This window comes from Trematomus bernacchii, unplaced genomic scaffold, assembly GCF_902827165.1.
Source record: "Trematomus bernacchii unplaced genomic scaffold, fTreBer1.1, whole genome shotgun sequence".
Classification (NCBI taxonomy): domain Eukaryota; kingdom Metazoa; phylum Chordata; class Actinopteri; order Perciformes; family Nototheniidae; genus Trematomus; species Trematomus bernacchii.
Window position 1 is genome coordinate 4282043 of NW_022987739.1, and position 23149 is coordinate 4305191.

Consider the following 23149-nt stretch of genomic DNA (forward strand, 5'->3'; position numbering starts at 1 on the left):
CCTAACAGCTGAATGGAATTGCATCGCTCAATATCAGGAATAACATATCAAACCAGCTATTGCCTTGGGCTCAAATGAAAGGGGGTACCGCCCTAATTCCCTTGTAAATACAAATTATAGAGAAGATGGAAATATAGTTCAAGAGAGGATAATGCTTAAAAACAATCTGTTATAAAACCTATTTCTGTTAGCCTCGTGTCCCCCTCACATATACTCTGTGTTCATTAAGGTGAAGATTCTCACTATATATGTTTTCTTAATTCTTTTTCTTCCGCCCCCTCCCTCTCTTCAGCCTGGCTGCCCTTGTACATGCTCTCCATGTCAGACCCAGCTGTTACTACAAACTACTTGGAGGGCTTACAAGCCTCATTGCTAATACTGACAACAGCACTATTCTTACTCAAGGCCTTAACGTCTTCTGGAAAAAAGCGAGAATATGAAAGATTTTCTCTGCCTGCACTAAAAATTCATTTCCCCAAACAGATGTTTCCATCTGCTCAAATCTAATCTTTTGATTAATATGAAAGGATTCCAAATAGGTGTGGATAAATAACTCAAGATGCTCTTTCTTTGATAGCTGTGATTATTTTCTGGCTGTCGTTGGATGTTTTTTTTTTTTGTGAGTTCCTGTGTGTGACCAAATGTGAATGTGTGCATGGTATGTTTGTGAAGGTATTTATGGCCCATATGTGCGCTTGTTCCGAGCAGTAACCCCATTACATTCCTAAGTCGGTCCGTGAGACTAATTAATGTTCTGTGCCGGGGCTTTTCCTTCACCCAGGGGACTCCCAATGGATTATTTACCTATATGTCCTATTGACAGCAAATCCTCCTTCCCATTGGTGACCTCTATGCAAATACAAAGCATTAGGATAGTCAGCTATGTTTGCATCTGCCATGTGTTAAATTGTGTTAAATGGTGTTAGCATCCCGCCCACACTGTAACTGCACAGATACTTTGGCCTTTGTTCTGGTCTACAGTGATAACTCTGTGCTGAGATATATATTTCTGAAGGTTTCCGTTGTTTTCTGTTTTGTTTCTTTATAAAATAACATGTCTAGATTGTATAAGTATATGTAGAACATGGTAACTTTTGGAGCAGAAACAAAGCAGGGTCATCCTAACTTCTCTCTTCTTTGACAGGGTTTGCCCTCAGGCTAAGATCAACAGCTGTCGAACACCTACGTATACTTTTCAAAAGAGTGTTTGTTTTTGTTTGAGGGATTTTCTGTACAATACAGACAGGAAACTAATTAGTAAAACATCAGGGTGATCTAAACGTATTCCATTGTATGTGGTTGTTTATCATAATGGTAGAAGACCTGCAGTTAATTCAAACATCTATAATTTGCTCTTGTTTTCTTGTAAAAGCAGCATTTTGACATTACAGACCCATTTGCGTAGATCATCCGGTGTGCCCTCCCTGTTTGAACAGTTTTCTCTGAACTATTTCTCCCCCCCCCCCTCTCTGTGATCCTATACTCTGCTCTCCCTCCTCTCCACTCTGCTCTGGAGCAGGCAGTTACTAAGGCTGTGTTGGTTTTATGTTTGTCAGCTCATTCACAAACAGACTGGCTACATAGACATAGAAATGAAAGCGGAAACAATAAATATATGAGTCGATTGACAGAAAATCAGCTACTAAGCAAAAAACGACAAATGTTTAATTGTTCAAGCTTCTTAATTAACTGATTAATTTCTCTTTATTCGGGTAAGGTTCAGTTTTTTTCTCATAGAAACAAGCCGTACATCCCTTTGGTCTCTGGTGAATAATAATGGCACTTTTTGTTGTTGCTATTTTCTGATTCTTTTGAGAAAACTACTTGATCAATTGTTAACATAAACAGAAGACAAATAAATCATAATAAAACATAATAATTTTTGGTTGCAGCCATAGTGGAAAATGAGTACTCCCCTAAATAGTAAATAAATGTTACTTCGACTTACATTCATGGATTTGTTGACAAATTAATGAATTAACTATTTCTACACAATGAAGTGATACTTGAAGTCTTGTTTTTACCATGGACATAAGTTATTGAGCATGACAACACGTTCAAAATGTCTGATAGATTTAATAAATTAAAGTGTCTGATCAATCGACTTAGACTGGGGGGGATAATGGACATTTTATTATAGTTTTATTCAAAAGTATAGTATTTCTAAGTATATTCTTCTGTTTGAAATATTGTTTTACAATCACACAATGTTTGGAAATGTGTTTTTTAAACATTACATTTTTTAAGCTACCAACTTGGCCTGAATATTTCTTATCCATAATCACTCATAGCATACACCAGGAACATATATATGTTAAATGGTTGTATTGAATTCGAAAAAAAAGTATGCCTCCTTTAAATGTTGAGATAAAAAAAATTACAGTTAGCTAGGCATTGGCTACCAAACACGTTGAGTTTACAATTGCTGTTGTAATTATAACCAAATCATTTAAATCCTTGGTTTAGATATATTATTTTGTTTTTAAAAACAGCAAAAGAGGTCACACCAACCAAAGTAATAAAATGATGTCAGCGGGCATGTTGGAGGAGCCCCCCTCAGCCAGCTTCCCTGAGCACACAGGGAAAGTGAGCGTCAAGAAAAAGGCGGGCTTAACGTGCATTTTCAGCCGTTGGTTGGCTTCCGTCGCTGCCAATCAAGCGTACACGCTCCCCCATTGGCTGAGCCCCTTCACATTTATCGTGCCATCTCGTCAAGCTGCTGCTGTTTAATCGCAGGTAACTTTCTTACGATAGCCTTCCGCCGTACGACATAGTGCTCGTAGCGCTCTTGCATTTTAAGGATTGCAGATACGACACACAACACTGAGCTTCGACAATAGACATTTCCGTCGTTTTGGCGGTTGTTACACGTTTAAGCTGTATTTTTCCCACTGTGAAAATACCCCGTCTCTCAAAGGCGTTTGAAATCGGACACCGCTGGCATTGAGGCCCTCACTTTTGTGCGGAGGGATACGTTGTTGCGTCTGACAATGTGGACGGAGGTGGTGAAGATGTCTACGAGAAGAATGAAATCATCTCAGTTGTAACAACAAAAAGGAAGACGCGAGATTAGTTACTATAATAGATTTGTTTGCACCCAGACTTGTAACATTGTAGCAAACACGTGGGCGCTGTGTTGAAGAGCAGGCTTACCGGGACAAAAGGAAAGACATCTACGGTGCTCCAATGCGTTTCATGCGCTGAGGTCGAAATTCTCTTGAAGTTTTATGTTTTTCTCCTCGCCAGTCTCCGCTTTTCTTTTTACTGTTGGATATCAGACACTTGCAGAGGAGAGGTAAAAACACCTTCTTTCACTTCATGTTTCGGGGGGAAGTTGCATGAATACGATGGCTTTCACTGACACCTATTTTGACGCCTGACATTTTTCGAAAAGTTTTTGGGAATGTGTGGTTAAAGCGGGGGGGATGTTAAGTTTTTGTCTGGTTTGAGGTGGCGAGCCAAGTGTGTGATGGTCCCCGCATTGACCACGGAGAGAAGGAAATTACTCCTTTGTTCTGCAAAAAGACCCCACTAACGTTAACTCCTGCTTAACAAGCCTCATTTTGTTTTTCACCGAGCGTATCCGCCAAAATGTGCAAATATTAATTGTAAAACGTTGTGTAATGTTCCTGAGGATTTAAGCTAAACTTTGTGTTGCGGGCCTACATGTATTTTCCACACAAGCCACGAACAAACTTTCCATAAAACCCCCTTTTGGCAACCCTTTAAACATTCCTTTATGGAAGTGTCTGGCCACCAGCTAGACTTTATTTTATTGCACATTTGGCAGGAAATTCCTCATGCTCCCACCCCCACCACTGCCTCCTCCACTTCACTCCCCTCATAATGCACGACTTGAACCCTAATATGTGAGAGAAATAAGTCACTATTTGTTGCATGAAGTTTGGAGCTCTTATTCTCCAGGGTCACGACCGTTGCACTTGTTTTACACATAATTTGTTTCCCCTAGGCAGCCACAACTGCAGATTATGTTTTTTAGTTATTACTCAGGATGATGTCAACATGCTTCAAGATAAATGCTGAATGGGTTTAGTTGTCAGCCCCTGGATGTTGGCCTAGCGGAGATGATCAAATAATGTACAGCCAACATCCTGTGGTGCCCTGGATGTTTACTGTCATTGTTATAAACTATTTCACCTAAAGTGGATATTATTTATTTCGGGCACAAGACATTCACATCCGTTTTCTTTTGAATCAACAGTTGAATTTGCGTTTTCTTTTCAGCACGGCGGCCCCTGTTGTTCCCGAAGTAATAGCATTGACATAAACACATGTTATGTTAATTACTTTGCTTTTATTTCCCCGTTTGACAGGACTGACGACAACAAAAACATGTACAACCTATGCGGGCGGAAATGTAATTTTTAATTACACATATTTTACCGCCAACAACAGTAGTAAGAGGATTGTTAGACAAGTACAACAAGCTTCAATTAGCCCATTATTGTTTGAGAGGCGTAGTAAAAAAACCGGTGGTAGGCACATGCATTTTAAGTCGTGTTATTAATGAATTTAAAACCATGTTTGATAAAGTGAAGCATCTGTTTAGCTCTATGGTTTCATACACTTGAAGTCCAGGCTCTTTTGTGGAGAATGACCTGCCTTCTCTGCCTTGGTGGGGTGACAAAGACCCCCTAATCGGCCTGCTTCAAATATTGATCCAGCAGAAGCAGAAGATGCAATTTTGTTACATTAAGCCCCTCAGTGAGCTCCACTGCATTTAACCCAGTGGTTAAATAATATTTAAGTTTATGTTAGTGGTGTGTGTGTGGCCTATTTTTGTCATGGATTGGCCATCTTATCCAAAAGTTTGGAAAAGCAGTGACAGCCATGTTCCTAGCTTTTTTACACTTGGGGCGATGTGTGTGTGTTTTCACTTCCTTTCCTCGGCTCAAGGTTAAATTAGTTCTGCCTGCCTGGGTTCACTTCACTTGGAGAGCACTGTTTGTCTCCCCTGAAGTGACTTTTGTTATTTCATACAAGCAGAAAATTACTTGGGACATTTTATACTTTTGTTTACATTTGATTTTTTTTTTATTGACACACTTTCAATGATCTAAACCCCCTTTGTTTACATCTAGCAAATCCTTGAAAACAGCAACCTTTTTTTCTTTTCTTTTTCGGATTGCATCCATTCTTTTTGGCAGTGCTGTATTACAAATGAGGCTGTAAAAGCACACCACCTGTTGGTGTCCAAGTGCCTCTATTCCTCCACTCACTCCCCTCACCACTGGTTCCCTGTGAGGCGTTCAGGCGCTCAGCATCAGAGAGCGGCCTAAGGCTTGCGTTGGAATGCAAAACACAGGGTAAATCCGCATTCATGCTCACTGTGTCATTTGACAAGGTTTCTTTCTGAGTTGACATATGGTAATTTGGTAATGACGTGTTTGCATACAGTCATTAGCTCTGCCTTTCACCCCTATTTCCTTGGGCTAACTATAGTCCCAATTATGTCTGTAATTGTAAATGTATTACATACTCTTTCATGTAGCAATGATCGACATATGGCTGTGTTATTTGCCAGGGTTGCGTAGTATAAAAGAAAACATTTTAAAGTCATTACTTGGTAGTGATTTGACTGCTTGGATGGGAAGGCAGGGTCTGAATGACATTAGCAGTATTAAGTAGACCCTGCTCAAGTGAATAGCGTTAAGTAGCCTTATGTTGTCTGTTTTCCCTCATTGGTCCGTGTGATAGAGTTGGTAATTTGAGCCGCATGTTTTGGCCAGCTGAGTCTCATTGAACGACAGTGATATTTTATTTTAAATTCTCAGACTCACAAGATCTTTCCTTCTCGCTCTAATATTTAGGTCATGAAAATCACAAAAAACTAATTTGACGCGTTTGCAACCACAACATTTTTTATTTTTTTCAACAAAAATGCTGACATAGCCCTGCATTGGTGTCTTCAGGGGGCCTAACAACCTGCCAATATGAATCATCTCTGGGGTTGTGATAAAGCAAAGATAGAGTAGTTTGAAACATTCATTACCATCACCCTCTGTTATTTTTTTAAAGAGCCAAATGTAAATTCTCTTTGTGCTTGCTAGTGCCATTAAAATCCTGTATCTGCAAATTTCTCTCATAGGGTTTATTAGAGACTGAAGGGTATGAACGAACAGCAGCAAAGAATGGCTGCAGTGGGAACTGACAAGGAACTCAACGACCTCCTGGATTTCAGCGCGGTAAGAGAGTGGGAGAGCAGTCTGGGTGGTTCTGGGTGGCAGTTGTAGGTGGGTGGTATTGGGAGAAAAGGGCTAAAGAGAGAGCGATACAGGTCTGGGTTTGAGTAGAGGAGAGCTGCAGGTCTGAATGAGAGAAGTGGGGGAGGCGGGGAAGGGGTAAGCAAGGAAAAATCATTCATTGGGATGCCTAATTTCTAAAAGTCTGTAATATCACAATTTGATTTTTTTTTGTTTTGTTTTAACATCAGGTTGTGTCAGCCCAAGATAATTCCATCCTTCATTCTTGGCATGCAAAGGTATTACTGATTACATCAAAAGCATGTCGAGTAAAAATAATGCTGTACCTCAGGGTGACTGTAAAAAATGATATCAGGATTCAAATGTAGATTTTTCAATTATGTAGATGATGTAGAGATATAGCAACAATAAGCTGGTGTCCACTGTAAAATGTAAAAAAGTGAAAAAGGAACAATTGCAGAAAACGGCGCAATTATTTTTACCCCTGTTTGTCTTGTTAACCGAATCTGAGGGGGTAATATTGTTATATGTGCATTTTGCAGACAGCTTCTGCATTTCTTTATCATATTTTTAGACATTTTCAAAGAGGCTGTCATAAGGTATCCTCTTGACATTACCTAGAAAGTGCATGGAGATAGCACTGTATTCTTTTTCTGTGTTTCATTCTGTTGCGAAGCCTTTGCTGAGCTCTACGCGACATAAACATCTCTTAGGCCCAATGGAGCCGTTACATTTTCTCCTTTTTTTTTAAAACATTGAATAACCAGCTAAATTGTCAGGTCTGGATAATTTACAATGTATAGAGCACAGCAGGTTATTTAAAACTGACCTATAATGATTATTTGTCAGCAGACCTAATGACCCGTGAGATTTATTTTGACAGTACTGTTAATTTATATAGAACTGTTTATCCAATTGCAGGAATTGTTGACATTTTATGAAGAGTAAAAATGTTTTATGTGTTTTTGTGCATGTGTTTTTGACGGAGCTTCATTATAGTGACTTGCATGATTCAGTCTGCTTTGTTAAATGTCCTATTCTCTGCCACCCCATCGGTATTTAAAGGAAACCTTACCCCATGAAAGAAAAACACTCCTTGTTGTGAAGGGGCTTTGTGGGAGGTTCCCATTAGACAGTTGGGTTTGTGTTCGAAACGCTCAGATTGATCAGCTGCCAATTTGTATCAGCAGATGTTCCGTTTAAATACAACATTGATAATTGGGTGAGAAACTGTCGAAAATGGTACAAACAAATGTCCTCCTTTGTTTATCTGCTGGCTAGTCACGAAAATGCATGCTAGATTGGATACGGAATAAAAAAACAAAAACATGTTTGAGATATCAGCAAACAAAAATGTAACGGAAACAAAGATGGTGTCCAAATCGGTTGTTGGACCACGTAGACCTAAACTGTGACAACAAAATTACACAGAAAAGAGAGATATCATATGTGGTGGTGGTGGCAGATTGTGTTTTGGTGTCCTACTTTAAAAAAAGGTTTGTACAGTAGAGTTTCGTCACTGAAAGATGCCACATAGAAGATATTGAAACCACACCATAGCCTCATGGTTAAACCCACAGTGGCTCGTGAAAAAACAAAATCCCTCAGCCTAAAAACTAACGTTGATGCTGCAGATCAACTTATATAAAAATACTCTATACTTATTTTGGGGGAAACGTACTACTTTATTTTTTTATAGCAAATAAATTATTTTTCCAATGTGGAGTTTTGCAAGACTAAGCATGTTTGTAACTACATAGATTTTATCAGCATGCTTTACTCGCTAGAAGTCGTCTTAACAAGGGTCAAATAACTTGTTTTATGTAATTTATGTCTCCCATAAAAAAACAAAAAAAAAACACAAACTCAACAACATGTGTATGTGATGTCCTTTATGACATAGGATGTGTGAAGTGTGCCATCCTTTGCTTTGTTAGTTACGTTTTATTTCCTCTTTTGTCTTGTAGATGTTCGCGCCTCCAGTAGCCAATGGGAAGAACAGGACGATGACGCTCGCCAGCAGTCAGTTCGGTGGATCAGGTAAGCGCTCAAAACAGTTTTTGGCAAATTTTGGTTTACATTTCTATCACTTTGTTGATGTAAATACTCTCAGTTCCCAGTTTGGCTCTAATTAACAAGGCTGTGGTCGCATGTGTGTTTTGGCAAAGCAACAATATAGGAGTTTAATGTTAAATCCTTGACATTATATGCAAAATAAATCTAAAGTTGACGCACCAAAATCACCCCAAAAAAGTATTTTCTCACAAAACTCTTTTGGTATTCAGCATGCAGGCAGTTTCAGTTTTGTCTGCCCCAGTTTTGTGATCACTGCCTCAGTAGGTATAGAGGTGATTTAGATTTCTGGTGCTTAAAGCTCTACAAAAAACAACAGCCGCATTGACATCATCTGGGTTAATCAATAGATTGCACGAACCAGATTTCAATGAAACGGTTTTCTAAGAAAGATAAAGTGTTCCTAATTGTCTGTGCTTGTATTTGTTTATTCAGTAATTTGTAATGAGAGGGTGTATTGTAAGTCATTTTAGAAGAAATTCAAATGTTGTTACAGGCTACGGTTTGCTTTTGGCCTGTCTATGTTGTCTCTTGATTCTTGTCTTAACAGAACAATGATCAATTCAGACTTCTACGAAGGATTAAAACTGTGCAGATTTTATTTAAACATTTAAGTTTTAATTTAACATGTGTGATAATTTCACCCACATTTCTCTAGTCCTTGTATCACTATTTTAAAAGTGTGAAGTAGCTGTAACCCCCTCAAGCACCTGAGCCTTTTGAATAAGCCTTTCTCTCTTCCTGAATGTTATTAGTAAGTCGTGTTACTTTCGTTCCCTGTCACCCTCCCAACCTGGCGTGTGAAATCGAGTCACACTCCTCAGTGTTCCCCAGAGTGAGAACTTGGCCACTGAGGAACAAAGGCAAAAAAGGGGGCTTATGGACTTGAAACGACTCCCCCACCATGAAGTGTAAAACACTCCTCCCCCAACACGGCACAGGGCTCTTACCCCCACTGATCTGCAGGAAATGGCTTGAGTCCGAGACAATGTCCCTCACCCCTCGCTCGCAACCTCTTAAACTGGCCCAGCATGCAGTGAGTGGTCAGAGTGGAAGAGAGAGCGCGGTGAATAGAGGGATCAGCCTGTCGAAGGCAGGATTCTGTTTGTTTCTATTACAGCAGGCAATTACTAAGCAGTGAGGAGTTAATTCCTTTCCCCCCTCCTCATGTCCCAAAGTGTGGCCCTCGGTCATTGACACCTATTTTAATGCAGTACTTCATGCTGTCCCATTTCACTTTGGGAGATCTGCATGTACAAAATAAAATAAGTTCTAAGTCAAAATGCTAACATCTGTGGATTAAAGCACCATAGTTTCGCGTGGATTTGTCATATTACAATATACAAACCATATATATATAAAATAAAGAATGTAAATATGAAAAGGAAACCTAAATACATTGTGTTTTGTGTTGCACTGTCGGAGAAGCCTGTGACACAAGATTTTCATCGACATAACTACACTGTAGCTATGTTCGTTTGACAAATAAAGAACCTTGAACCTTGATAAAGTAGAAATATGAACAAACTCTTAGTTAGGGCTAAATGATATATGGATATTGCCGTCTAGTGCGTGATAAACACATCATGATTGAGATATTGCACATGCACATTTTAAATAAAGTTTAAGAATAGAAATGCACTTACTAATGTCATTTATTTAGGGCTCTTTGCATTCAGTTAATTAGCAGTTAAAATGTTGCTAATGGTTTCCTTCATATTTTTTAAAAGTTAAATAACAATTTGTTGCATGTTAACAGTTTACTTAATAAAAGCAGCTTAAAGACAACATTGAGCAGCCTTTTTAATCATTGCAAGTCATGTCATTATGGAGATATATATCTATTTCAACATGTATATTTTATATTTTATTTTTCTTTCTATTCTTGTATATTTTGTAGTTTTGTTTTATTGTAAAATGCCTTTTATGCTGCTGTAACAACAACAATTTCCCAATTTGGGATCAATAAAGTACTATATATATATATATATATATATATATATATATATATATATATATATATATATATATATATAGTCAACAATGTTATCCCAAACGTTCCTTATACCGTTCAGCCCAACTGTTGTTCTTAGAAGGAAAATAGATTTTGACATGATTTTAGTTTTTAATGTAATTGCTGCATTTAGTTGCATATGACCATCTTTATTTAAACTCAAACTGATAGCTTGTTCTTTCAAAAATCAATATGGCTAGGAGCCAGGAAACCTGTTTATTACAGAGATGATGACCAATAAAGAACAATGTCCATGACGTCACTCGGGGCTTGTATATTCAGGCAGGCAGCAGCGCGGGAACGGCAGCGAGCGGCCCAGTGGCCCACCAGACCTCCTCTATTCATCAACACAAAAGTGCTCAGAGGGGTGCTAATTGCATTAGGCGTCCTCCTCTCTTCCTCAGTGGCTATTGTGTGTGTGTGTGTACGCGTGGGGAAGGGTTTGTCGGGTGGAGGAAAGAAGAGAGGATTGGCAAGAAGTGTGGAGGATGTTTGAGAAGTAGGGGAGTTGGAGTGTGTTGGTTTGTATGGTGGGAGCCGGCCAAGCCTTCAGGCAGGCGTCCCCTCTGTCACCTTTGCAGCTGCTGGCAACGTCTCCAACCCCCGTCACACACACACACATTCACACACACATTCACGGGACAAAACAGGCTCGCTTCCCTTAGATCACAACAAACAACATTGTGAATTTACACATGTGGTCTCTCATGGTTTGACTTCTGATGCACACTCCTGCAGTATTGTCATTTGTTTCACTGTGCTTTGGTGGGAAAATATAAGCCCTCCAAAAAGGAGAACATCTCAAAGGAGAGTGGCTTCCTTCTTCAACTAAATTAGATGTTTTCAGAGCCTGCAGCCGCGTGAAAGCTTTGTGGCACAAAACAAATATTTTTTCTGGTGGTGTGTAAGTATTTGTCTTGCCATGGGATTTTCTCTGGAAGTACATTCACACACTAGCCTGCCAAAGTCTGGATGGATGTGATATACGTCCAGAGAACCTGTTGTTTTTATTGCCAACCCCATGTCCTGTTTTTTTCTTGTCTTACTGGTAGATAAATCAGGGATTTCTTTAGCCTTATTTCCCCAGTTTGATCATCAGTTCAATTTCATATATTTTTTATATTTTCATATATTTTCATACCCTTGATTTAGCCAAACATCCCATGGCAAAAGGGGATAAAGATTTTGCTTTCAGATAAGTTATTTGCAGTAAGACATTAAGTATTTAGTGGTAATAACCATTTACATCTTATAAAGCATCTTTTTCCCCACAATTGGCATAACCCATCTGTAAATATGACTACAGGCAGTAAGTGTTTGATCACATCCACCAATATGTGCAGTCTAAAGTAATGATTGTGATGATGGGGTTTGCATTAACTGACATTAATTCATCTTATATGAGCGGCTGTGGCTCAGTGGATAGAGTGCTGGACTTCGAATCAGGGGGGTACCAAGTTCGAGTCCCACTGCAGTCAGCATGTCGTTGTGTCCCTGGGCAAGACACTTCACCCATAATTGCTCCTGTGGGGATTGTCCACAGTATTGAGTATGTAAGTCGCTTTGGATAAAAGCGTCTAACAAATGACATGTAATGTAATGTTATATTTCTATTCCCTCACTAAATATAAAACATATGAATGATTTTTTTTATATTTGTAAGAACTTTCAAAAGGTTTTGATTTCTTTCCTTAAATGTATAAACTTGGATTGGATTTTAAAAACCATGCACACTGGCCACTATATTTGAATCATGGTAAGTTGCTCTTATACAAGCAGTAAGCAAGTTTGAAAGTCGAATTGTACAAACAAGACTTGTCTTGTACCATTCAAAGTAGGTCAGAGATGTACTCCTACATCAATTATTTTGGCCAGTAAAATATATTTAGTACTTTGTTTCAAACCAACCCTTTGCCTGTGACCTAAAAACATTGCAATGGACACTTTTCAGAGTCTGCATTCATCTGCAAAAACAGATCTGCCTAATCAGGGCTATTTTTTATCCTTATTTCATCAGATTTGTATTCCTTTGTACCCAGTAGTGCTATTTCTATTTCTTATTAAGAACATGCATATAATGTTATATCCTACTTGTAATGCCATCACTGTAACGCACATCATTTCACATTCAAGGACCTCCCTTTTTGGCATGTTTCTTTAAAACATGCCTTAGTTTTATTATGAGAATTGTTAGTGTTGTAACAGTCATTCAAATTGATGTGTGGCTCAAATTATGCTGTGTTGGGTCCTTGAATTTGTGTAATACTGGGCCTGGAAAGTCCTTAAAGTCCTTGCATCTGATGCGTTAACAGTGTGGAACTTGTTTGTAGCATTTGATAGATGTTGTTAAATGGCATGGGAAGCTTGCTGGTATCTTTTTAATTTAGCATTATTTTATATCCTTTTGTGTTGGCATGTTAAGTTTTTTAAAACACCAATAAAAAGGTCTCTCCTCTGGCATAGTGGGGCTCTCCTAGGCTGGCTGAGCGTCAGTGTCACCTCAGCAGCTATCCACCTTGTTTTAATTGCCTCAGAGTTAATTACTCCAGCAAGTGTGAAACAATGTTGTCAGACTTCTCCTGCACAGCCGTGCTTTCGCTCTACCCCTCTGCACCCCCGCTGGCCAAAAGCAGGCTCTATAAGCGAATGAGTGTTGTATATAAAACGACTGTGAAGATAAGAAGTTACTCTCTTAACTCTCTTTGTTGACTCTTTGCTACTCAGTGCAGGTTATTCTTGACCCTGATGTAGATGTATGTGTTACCTGTGTACTTGTGACAATACTTGAGGTCTAGCTGTATTTTGGAAGTGCAGCTAAAGTGGAACAACAACAGTGTTTGAGCGAAGATGTTTTTATTGCCCATTGTTGAAATAGATTTTTATCTCACTCATTCAGTCTCTCCTGGCGCCTAGCTTTGGCCGAAACCTCTCCCCACAAAGTCTGTCATCTTTATTTAGCGGCGAGCCCGTCACCAGCGTCCTGTGCCATTGGACATGCTTGACGGTGGTGCTTCTCTTTATTAGTACTGTGGCCCTTCAGCGGGGCCGGTGTGACGGTGAGCGAGGCGGATCTTTTGAGGTCCGCTCTCCACTCTGCTCGCCTGATTCTCCATGCCACTGGCATCAGCTTCATAGATCACGGCTGTCGCAGTGTGTGTAGGTGCTTGCACCGCTCTGTTAGTCTCATCACTCATTCTCACTCGTCAGCCAGGCTGCTGATCTCACCCAGACCCCTCTCTCTCTCTCTCTGTTTTTCCTCCCTCCCTCCCTCCCTCTCTCTCTCCTTGCCTTCTCCTTCCACCCGCTCGCTCTCTTTTGCTTTCTCACACACATTTTTTTAATTAGGCAAAAATCAAAGTGGAAATATGAATATTCATAAGGAAACCGCATTAATATGCACAATTATGCAAATCAGCATGCAATTAAGGCTTGTGTCTCCAGAGAGCCTGGATAGCATTAGTGCATAAGACAGGGAGAAGGGGATGATGGGGGTATTTTGGAGTTTTCTGCTCCACCAGTCTTTTGGCAAGGTTTTTCCTTTGTGCCACACATCGGTCCTTTCTTTACCTGAAACATTGTGGGTTCATGTTTTAGCTTTACACATTTAGTTTTGTCGTATTTCATGTTTGTCAATTTGATTGGAATTCAAATGCAGTTAAGATGACATGTTATCCTCTTTGATTACATTAGGGATCTAAATGGTTCATTTTCTGCTATTCAGTGACCGTAAAAACACTAATGGGTACACTGAGCAGCTTTCATATGGTTTTGTTTTTTTCTAAAAAATGGTGTAACATTGCATCTTGAAAGCAGCATCTTTGATCAATAGTGATGCTCTCTGCTGGCTTGTGAAAGCCCATTGTGACCACTTAAGGATGTTGAATGTTTAGACATAGTGACAGGCTCCCTTGATATGACTCTAACATCCGGGCATTTCAAAAAAAAATGTTACCGCAGTGACACAAGGGATGATATTTATATGCTGTCATTTGGGGTTTTCAAAAATCGTTCACAGCATTAATCTAACCTGTCTTTTCAGTCTTTCATCCCTACTTCTGACTCGCTTGTCTTCCTACCTGTCAATCCTAACATGATGTCCTCTTCTCGCAGCGATAGACGAGCGCAGCGGCTCTGGGTCTTGGGGCTCGGCAGAACAGAACAGCCCCTCTTTCAGCCAAGGACGGGTAAGATCTGAACACACACTCGCACTCTTAAATCACACACAATTTTAAGTTTGGAGATCTAAGCATTAACACCAGATGCCATGATATTTGTCACACACGTTTGGTTAATCACGCTGCCATAAATGAACAAACACACACATCCTCTCCTCCCCCCCCACCGCCACAGCAGCTTAGTACTTTTTCCTACCGTGTGCCATGTTTGATTTGAAGTGGTAGTTTTACTCTCTACCTAATAACCTTGGCTCAGGATCCTGCGTTGGCAAGCTCTCCAGTAGCCCAGAACCTCTGTGGAAGCCCACCGGTAATTGCAGCTTCACATCCGCTGTAACTGTCTTGGCACAACTCTGTGTAAATACAGAAACAGGGGGTGAAATAGATGCAGCAGGCTTTGATTACCACAAGTTGATAATTAAGAAAGTCGGTTTGAATCCCCCGAGCTGATGCAGATTTGTTTGGCATGGATCCTGTTAGTTAGACAGAGAAGTCGAAGGAGGGTAACCACTAAGCAATATACTGTAGGTGTGCAAACTAAATAGCTTGGCCATAAAGTTGAGATAAAAACATCCCATCTACTGACATTGTGTTCACTTGTTTCACAATCTATGCCAAAAAATACATTTATTCATAATTCTTATATCAAATTCCTGTTTTTTAAAATCTTTTGTTTTCTTATAAATGTTCACACACCCACACACTACACATATTACTCAGAACTGACTGCACACGTGATTTTGTTTCCTTAAATAAATTAACTTGCTGTAAAGAGTCAATTGTGGTATGCTTATTTTGTCTCAACTTGATCTCTGTCATGACATTTCTTGTCTTTCTGTGAAACCAATATCACTTGTTTGTGTTCATGGCAGTTATTTTACAAGCAATTTAACTAATTAGAAGCAGAATCTAATGTCAATTATTTAAATTGTGCCCCTCTTGTACCTTTACACTGCTAACATAGTTGGTTTTACTGGGGAAGATATCATAGTAGAGTTTCACTGGGACACATGATTGGGTCCTTGAGATGTTGCACTGTTTTTTCTATTTACTGTTATTGTTCTTTTTTTTAAGGTTAGTAATGTTGTGCTTTTCCCATTGCTCCGACAGGGTTATGGTGAAGGTCCCCACTACAATGAGCATGAAGGACTTTCCTCTCCGTTCATCAGTGCAGGGGTTGCAGGTATGTTTCAGAATAATATTTTATAAGTGACTCCGATTTTTTTTTTTTTTTTAAAGCTTGATTATTTGTATTAGTGTATACATTTTATTCTCAGTGACAGAGGACATGTTGCGTTATCACACTGCCGTTTTTTAAAGAATCATGTTGATAACAGCCGATTTGACTGTTGTGTGTACTTGTTTTCTGGGTGGTTGAATGTGTATGTGTCTACATACATGTGTGTGTGTGTGCCTGTGTTCATTCGTTGAGTGTTGGGGATGTTAGGCCACTGAAGCAGAAACCTTCCCTAGGGTTTTGTCTGGCAGGCGGCTTCATACAGCTGAGCGTACTGAAAAAGGGAGGGCATCCCTGGACTTTTTGTACTTTAGAAGATGCTACTTTTCATTTGTTTTTCACACACATCATTGCCTCAAATCTGTATACAGATCATGTTTAAACCATCTTTACTTTTATCTTACAGGTAAAAATGAGAGGCCACCTTACCCTCCCTTTGGAAGCCAGGTATGTTTCATTCAGCTCTTCTCTCTCACCCCCGTAAGGTTATGTGTTAGAGCTAAATTCATGTTATGCGTCATGCAAAGGAAGCCCTGTTTTCTCACTTCTCTTTTCATGTAAAATGATTTGAATGAACGGTCTTCATTTCTAAGAATAGAAGCCGTTTATGCTGTGTTACCCCACGCCCCTGTAGGTATTATTAGTAAAACCCTTTTTACCTTTTGCTCTCTTTTTTCCTCTAGCCTGGTTTTCATCCCAGCGAAATAGCGATGCCCAGCCCAGATGCCATGTCCCCCTCTGGCCTGAAATCCGGCTCCCAGTTTTACCCGTCGTACCCCAACAACCCCAGGAGAAGGCCGCCTGACGCAGGTATAGGTAAGTTTACTACATAAAGAATGGTGCATGTTGCTGGGCATTTCTTTATACATTATTTTCATATATTTTTATCTTAAAACAGTGCTGCAACTACATATTTTCCTCTTTTTTTTTTTCACATTCCGATTTATGTTTTCTTGATTACTTGTTTGGGGTTTGTTAGTTAATATGTTAGGAAATGGTTAAAATATTACAAATTCTGAGAACCAAAGGTGATGTCTTCTCAATGTCCAAAAACCTTGTTTTGACCATTTCAAATGATAAAAAGACCAGAAAATAATGGCATTACATAGGTACAAAGGTGTAGACATAGTATTAGCTTAAATGATTAATAAATAAAAACACTTTACCATTTCACTTAAAAAAACAAAAAAACTCACACTTACAACTTAATAAAGTTGTCGGTGCATAGATGTGAAATTAAGCTAGCTAGACCCAAAGTGCTTTGCTTATTTTCTGTATTCAGTTTTCTACAAATTGTTTATTTCTGTCTTGGTAAACTGAGAAAAAAATAAAAATAAAGCTTTTTGCAGATGAATGCACAGCAACATTCATGTACATTGACACGCACGCACGCATGCACGCACGCATGCACGCACGCATGCACGCATGCCCCGGTGTGTTTTTTGTTTCCCATTCTGCAGAAAACAGACTGCACACACTGTACCTGAACTGACATAACATTGGCAAATGTGTCTTTACTAAGTCCTTATTTGTTTTTCTCTTTCACCTTTTTCTCTGTCTGTATGTAGAAACCCAGCCAAAGAAGATTCGGAAACCCCCTGGCCTGCCGTGCTTCGGTGGAGAGCTTATTTATGCTCGACTTCACAGCTAACGGTCAAGGGAATGGGAAAGAAGGAAAGAAAGAGAGAGAGAGTAGGAGAGAGAGAGAGAGAGAGAGAGAGAGTAGAGAGAGAGAGAGAAGAGAGGAGAGAGAGATAGAGAGAGAGAGAGAGAGAGAGAGAGAGGATCTCTCTCTCTAGCTCTCTCTCTCTCTATCTCTCTCTCTCTCTCTCTCTCTCTCTCTCTCTCTCTCTCTCTCTCTCTCTCTCTCTCTCTCTCTCTCTCTCTCTCTCTCTCTCTCTCTCTCTCTCTCCAGTTTCTTACACTCTTTTTTCACTACACACTTCATAGACACACAGATACACACTGCTCTCCCCACTCTGCTTGAGCAGCTCTGTGACAGACGGGGGTAAAGACCCTCTGCTCAGTCAGACTCAGTGAGCTGACAAGGCAACTCAGGCCCCAATAAACATCATCACTGCGGTTGTCTTTACACTACACTCAAGTGGTTTCAAGTGGTCTTCAAGGTCTGGTTGTCATGTAGACGAGCAATTTTATAGGATTTAGGGGACTTTGTCGAGCCTGGTAACTCACCTTCACTGTTGGCTCAATATGAATATATGTTTTGTAAGAACACCAAGGTCCTGGATTTGGGTAATGAAGAAACATGCTGCCAATGCAAGAGGGTTTGAAGTAATCTGTGTTCTGGTGGCTGGTTGAATGTTGGATCCAGTTCAACGTTTGTAATAAGACTCTAAGGATTTGTTTTTAGGGATAGTTCAGATGTTTTAAAAATAGGATTATGTAATGTACTGGTACACTATGTAGAGTGAGTGTTTTATCAATAGTAGATGAAAATGGGCAAGACTCCAGTTTGGAGAAGCAGAAAGGAGTTACTGAATGGAAGCAAAACCGTGTAGTGCTGTGGATGATGGCCCACCAGAAGAATTTGGTATTTTAGATGATGTATATTAAAAGAGAACATGTTATGCTTATGCAAAAGTTATGTTCATATTTGTATTTTTGCCTCTGTGACGTGATGCTTTAACTTAAAAAACCTAGTCTTTATTTTTCTCACACTGCCTGTTCTGCAGCACCTCTTTTCACCCTCTGTCTGAAACCAGAGCCCAGTCTGCTCTGATTGTTTAGCTGGCCGGCTCTGTTGTGATTGGTCAAACGCAAGAGATGTCCCTCCCCTTAGCCTATCATGTACAATGTGTTGGAGTATGTTAGGGAGTAAACAAGGGAGTCCAATGGAAGGGCGCAGAAAAACTCTTTCAGAAAGGAACTTTGGGGTTCAGACCATTTACATGCACAAAAACCTTAATAACACACTACATCTAAGGGAATACCTCAAAAAGCATAATAGGGCCCTTTTTAAAGTTTTTTCCAGGCTTTACCTATCAACTTTAGACAGCCCTTTCTGATAAGGAATAGAAGCGGTTATATCAACCCGTGCTATGTGTAAAGCTACCAGACTGAGCTTAACCTGTTTAGCCCGAGAGACCCCGGTACCGGGGCCCTCCCGCAACATCTTGCAGGAAACAGTGTCTGAGGGCATGTTCATTTAATAAACTATGAATGTTTTATATCCATGTAACGGGAAGAAACTCCTCTAACTGATCATTTAAAAAAAAAAATTCAAAATAAAATCCACAATGCTAACGCTGAGCCTCTGAATTAGCAACGAGTGAAAAATGCTAACAGATTACTGCACCGAAAATCACTCACAAAACCTTATTATTTATCTTTTCTACACATCCAACACATCGATTCACATCGTGAGGTGACACAGAATCGATGGGTACATACATTATCACTCAATGATACGAACTTGCGACTTTATAAACAGACATCAAAACATGTGGCGCTAGATAGCTAAAAACGCTAACATGGTTTGCCTGTGTCGTAGTCTGGTCAAAAGTGGTCTTCAATGGCATTAAAACGATAAAAACGCTGCTGAAGTTAATCCATAGGTTAATCCAATGTGTCTGTGTCCCTTTGAAATTATTTCTGATAATCCATAAGCAATAAAACTGCTTTTCCGTTTCCAGATGTCAGAGCTAGAGTATAGGTTCGCTCTGATGCAAAACTGCATGCGTGAAGCCCGCACCTTTTTTTTTTACCGTGTGTGTGTGTGGGGGAATCCCCCTTCGATTCTATTGGCTCTAACGGTCAGAAAGAGGTGTCAACCATCAAAATCGAGCAAGGGGGGCCAGAGATATGGAAAATCCACCCAAATGGCCCCAGAAGTATTTTTTTTGTGCTAAATCTCTCTAAAAAGGTAAAATGTCACTTGTTTTGCATCAATCTTAATACAGGGTACTTATTATATGTTGTACTTTGGATTCCTACAGCTTTTAGTCTACTAACCCATCATCCAAGGGTAGTTTTCACTATAAGTAAAAAATAATTTTTGGACGGACACTATAATTTACAGTTTTTTACTAAATTCAATCTGAATTTTCTTTAAAATAAAAACATCTATATTGATTCTGACTTTTCTACATCCAACTCACAGGTTTATCATTACTTTGAGAAAAAAGATTATTAATTTAACCCTTTTAGAAGGGAAGATATGGTCATTTGTTCTGGGAATGTCATTTTCGAGCCTGAGACCTGAAAAACAGGCTCAGGGCTTAACAGGTTAAGGCAATATAAAAACAATAATTTTACATTGCAGAACACGGGAGATGTGGTACCACTGCCTCAATGGGTTAGTCTGTTTGCATTTTTACGTGACTTTTGCCCTTTTTTTTAAACAACAAAGTAAACAACAAACGTACTCTTCGAGTCGGTGGTAGACCAGCCACTTTTATGTTCATAAAATTACTGTTTTTGTCAAAGGAGTCTGGATTTGATGAGCATAAATAATGGTTTCAGTTTCCCGCTGCGAAGGGGTTTTGGGTGGTATTTGCTTACCAGAGCTTCATCTGTTCATTACAATTGTCACTGCAGTTTAAACATTCAAGATAAAATGGCTAGGTGATTAGGAAGTAAATACTATGCACAAAATAAGATGGTAGGTTGAACTAACCAATTTTGGTGAATCTTTTGTAGTTTTAGTTTCTAAATATTCAGTTATTTATACCTTTTTTTTTCCCTCTTTATAAATAGGCAAGTTGAACCTATTTGATACTAAATTCAACATGGCTTTCGAACCCCAATGCTATGTGTAAGCGCTACACAGTAACATACAGCGCTCTTATATACTGCACCAATTGTCACATTTTGTCAGAGGGCCCAGAATTCCCAGCAGCTGATGTGTGGATGGTTTCGACCACACATAGCTGGAAGCACAAGTCACTGGGACATTTTTGAATATATTCTGAATGAATCTTACTGTAAGTTTAAAGCGACTTGACAAAGAATTGAAACAGGCTGCAGTTGCATCATTCCCATTTTTAGATTATTTCCACTGCTGCCGAAGTTCATGGATGATTCAGAGGCCATTTGCTCCATTTGAATTCCACATAGCTCCACTTAATATTTTACCCTGCAGATACATGAAAGGTCTTAATGCCCAACAAATGCTATGCTGGTGAATATGATATTTTTAGTTTAAAGGACCCTTCTGTAGAAACCCAATCTTGTTGCTTAAGCTGCGACTGCATCATCAATCTGAAATACTGCCATTAGACACAAAGTTCTGTCACCCAGTCCTCTTGCTCCTGTAGTTCTCAGGTGACAAGAGCCTCAAAGATGATCTGGAAGCTTTTCGTCTACTCACTTGTGGCCTCTGCGTATTAACACAGTGTCTTGAAAGGGGCCTTATTATGCTCATTTTCATTTTCAAGTTCATATTTATATTTTGTGCAGCTACTGGGACATGTTTACATGCTTTAATGTTCAAAAAGTGCTTATTTATTTTATTTTTTTGCATACTGCTGGCCGGCTCTGTTGTGATTGGTCAACCGCTTAGAGATGACCAGCTCTTTAGCCTATCACGTACAATGTGTTGGAGTGCTAGCCAAATTGGCACATTGGCATAGAAGCACGATTATTACGTAGTGATGTCACTATGTTACAGAAGTAAACAATGGAGTCCAATGGAGGCGCTCGGGAAGGGGGGGATTTAAAGGAGAGAAACTCCCTCTGGAGGTAACTTTCCGATTTTAGCCTTTGCCGACCATTTACATGCACAAAAACCTACATAACACTCCAGAAGCAGGGGAAAGGCCCCCATAAGCATAACAGGCCCCCTTTAAAGCATTACATTAGCAACTCATTTAATAATTTCCCCAAAATCTGTGCTGCATTTACTCTCAAAAGTATATATGAAAATTGACTCATGCCTGTGCTGATGTTTATTCAACGCATGGATGAAGGGAATTCAAAGGAGTTGTATGGTTGACTAGGTCCAAATCACGGAGCCATGGATGCGTAATCTGTCTGGAAAAGAACTGAAGCGTTAACAGTGTTGCATTCAGAGTCCATCTTAGTTTGAGATCAAGTTGGGACAGATTCAACATTTTCATACTTTCAGATCAACTATTAATCAGTAAGGAGATGGATCAGAGATGGATATGGTGAAGTTGCTGCTTAGCTCATTTCTAGATCCATATGAGAAGTCTAGTTTTAGTTTTTTTTTAAAAGACATCAGTGCTATCCTCCACCTGTGGGTGTTGTCGTGTTGAAGTGGCTGCTGAAACCTCAGCGTCTACACACACTTCGCCGCAGTGACTGCATCACAGAGATCGAGTGTGAACACTGTCTGGCTGAGGGCCCCCTCTTTTTCCCTGTCTGAACCTCAGTCATTTCCTGCAGTGTGAACGATGGCCACGCGTGGTTTTAGTGCGAATGATGACATGTCTGTGTGTGAACCCCCCTCCCCCACCTCACCCAGCCCTCTGCCTGCGCTTCACCACATGATGGCCTGGGTGGGCCTCCCCCTGTGAGTGACCCAGTTGTGAGGCGCGGTGCTTGCGAGGCCTCTTAGCCCCGTGTCTGAGCCCAGATTAATGACTGCCAGTGATGATCCTGTGGTCTTTCGTCCCTCCCACACTCCCTCCCTTCCTGCTCCTCTTCGTCATCCCTTAGACACACTCTTCTAATTCTCTTTATCTACTTTTCTTACTTAAATCATGTTGCTGTGAATCAGAAAATGGACTATAACAGATGCACTGTAAAGGCAGTGTTCATTTGCCCTGAACTCTCAGTCTTCTATACCCACCAACACATTCACCCACAAACCTTCACCCCCTCATATCTGCAACAATCAGAAACATGGAGGAACTTCTCTCCTGCCCTCTAGTTGTGTAGTAGACTTATCACAAAAACCCTCCTGGTTAGATAAAGCGGTTTTGAGGTTAGGTTGATGTTAATCTTCATCTTCTCCCCGCCCCTTCCCACAAGCAATGTTGTTCTGGCGTAGAGACCTTTACACGGTCATAACCTGAATTACATTAAACCCCTATTAGTTGAGGATTTTACCCTAGAAATCCCCTTTCTTCCTGAGGATACAATTATCCAGCAGCACCAGTCATTGTGTGGTTCTCTGTTCCCATCTAGAGCAGCAGGATTCACTTGACATTGTTCCCTATGAAAGAACAACTCAAAGCCTATTGTTAAATGAAGCCATCTCCGTCATGTTTTCCCCTGAATTAACCGTGATCATTTTAAATCCCCTGCTTCCTTCACACTCCCCTGGCCATATCAAGCTTTGTTTAAGTCATTTAGATTACCTTCTCCTGTCCCCCGTCTACGCCCCTTATCTCTCTAACCATTTCATAAATCATCAGGGCCTTCATTTTTTCCCCCCTCATTCCTCCCCCTTGCCCCTTTGCCACCCCCTACCCACTGCAATCTCCCTCTCTTCCTCCCTTTC

At 40.0% G+C, this 23149-nt stretch overlaps 1 protein-coding gene across 1 annotated transcript in view; it reads left to right on the forward strand.

The window, feature by feature from the left end:
• The first annotated feature begins 2751 nt into the window (after window positions 1-2751).
• Window positions 2752-23149, forward strand: part of tcf3b (transcription factor 3b) — a 33232-nt gene continuing 12834 nt past the window's right edge. Inside the window, exons 1-10 of the mRNA XM_034146943.1 lie at window positions 2752-3295; window positions 6110-6206; window positions 6455-6502; window positions 8192-8264; window positions 14422-14495; window positions 15597-15669; window positions 16130-16170; window positions 16407-16539; window positions 17292-17331; window positions 17712-17718. Coding sequence (XP_034002834.1) covers window positions 6132-6206; window positions 6455-6502; window positions 8192-8264; window positions 14422-14495; window positions 15597-15669; window positions 16130-16170; window positions 16407-16539; window positions 17292-17331; window positions 17712-17718 — 564 coding nt within the window. The 5' untranslated portion in view covers window positions 2752-3295; window positions 6110-6131. The remainder of the gene's footprint in view (window positions 3296-6109; window positions 6207-6454; window positions 6503-8191; window positions 8265-14421; window positions 14496-15596; window positions 15670-16129; window positions 16171-16406; window positions 16540-17291; window positions 17332-17711; window positions 17719-23149) is intronic.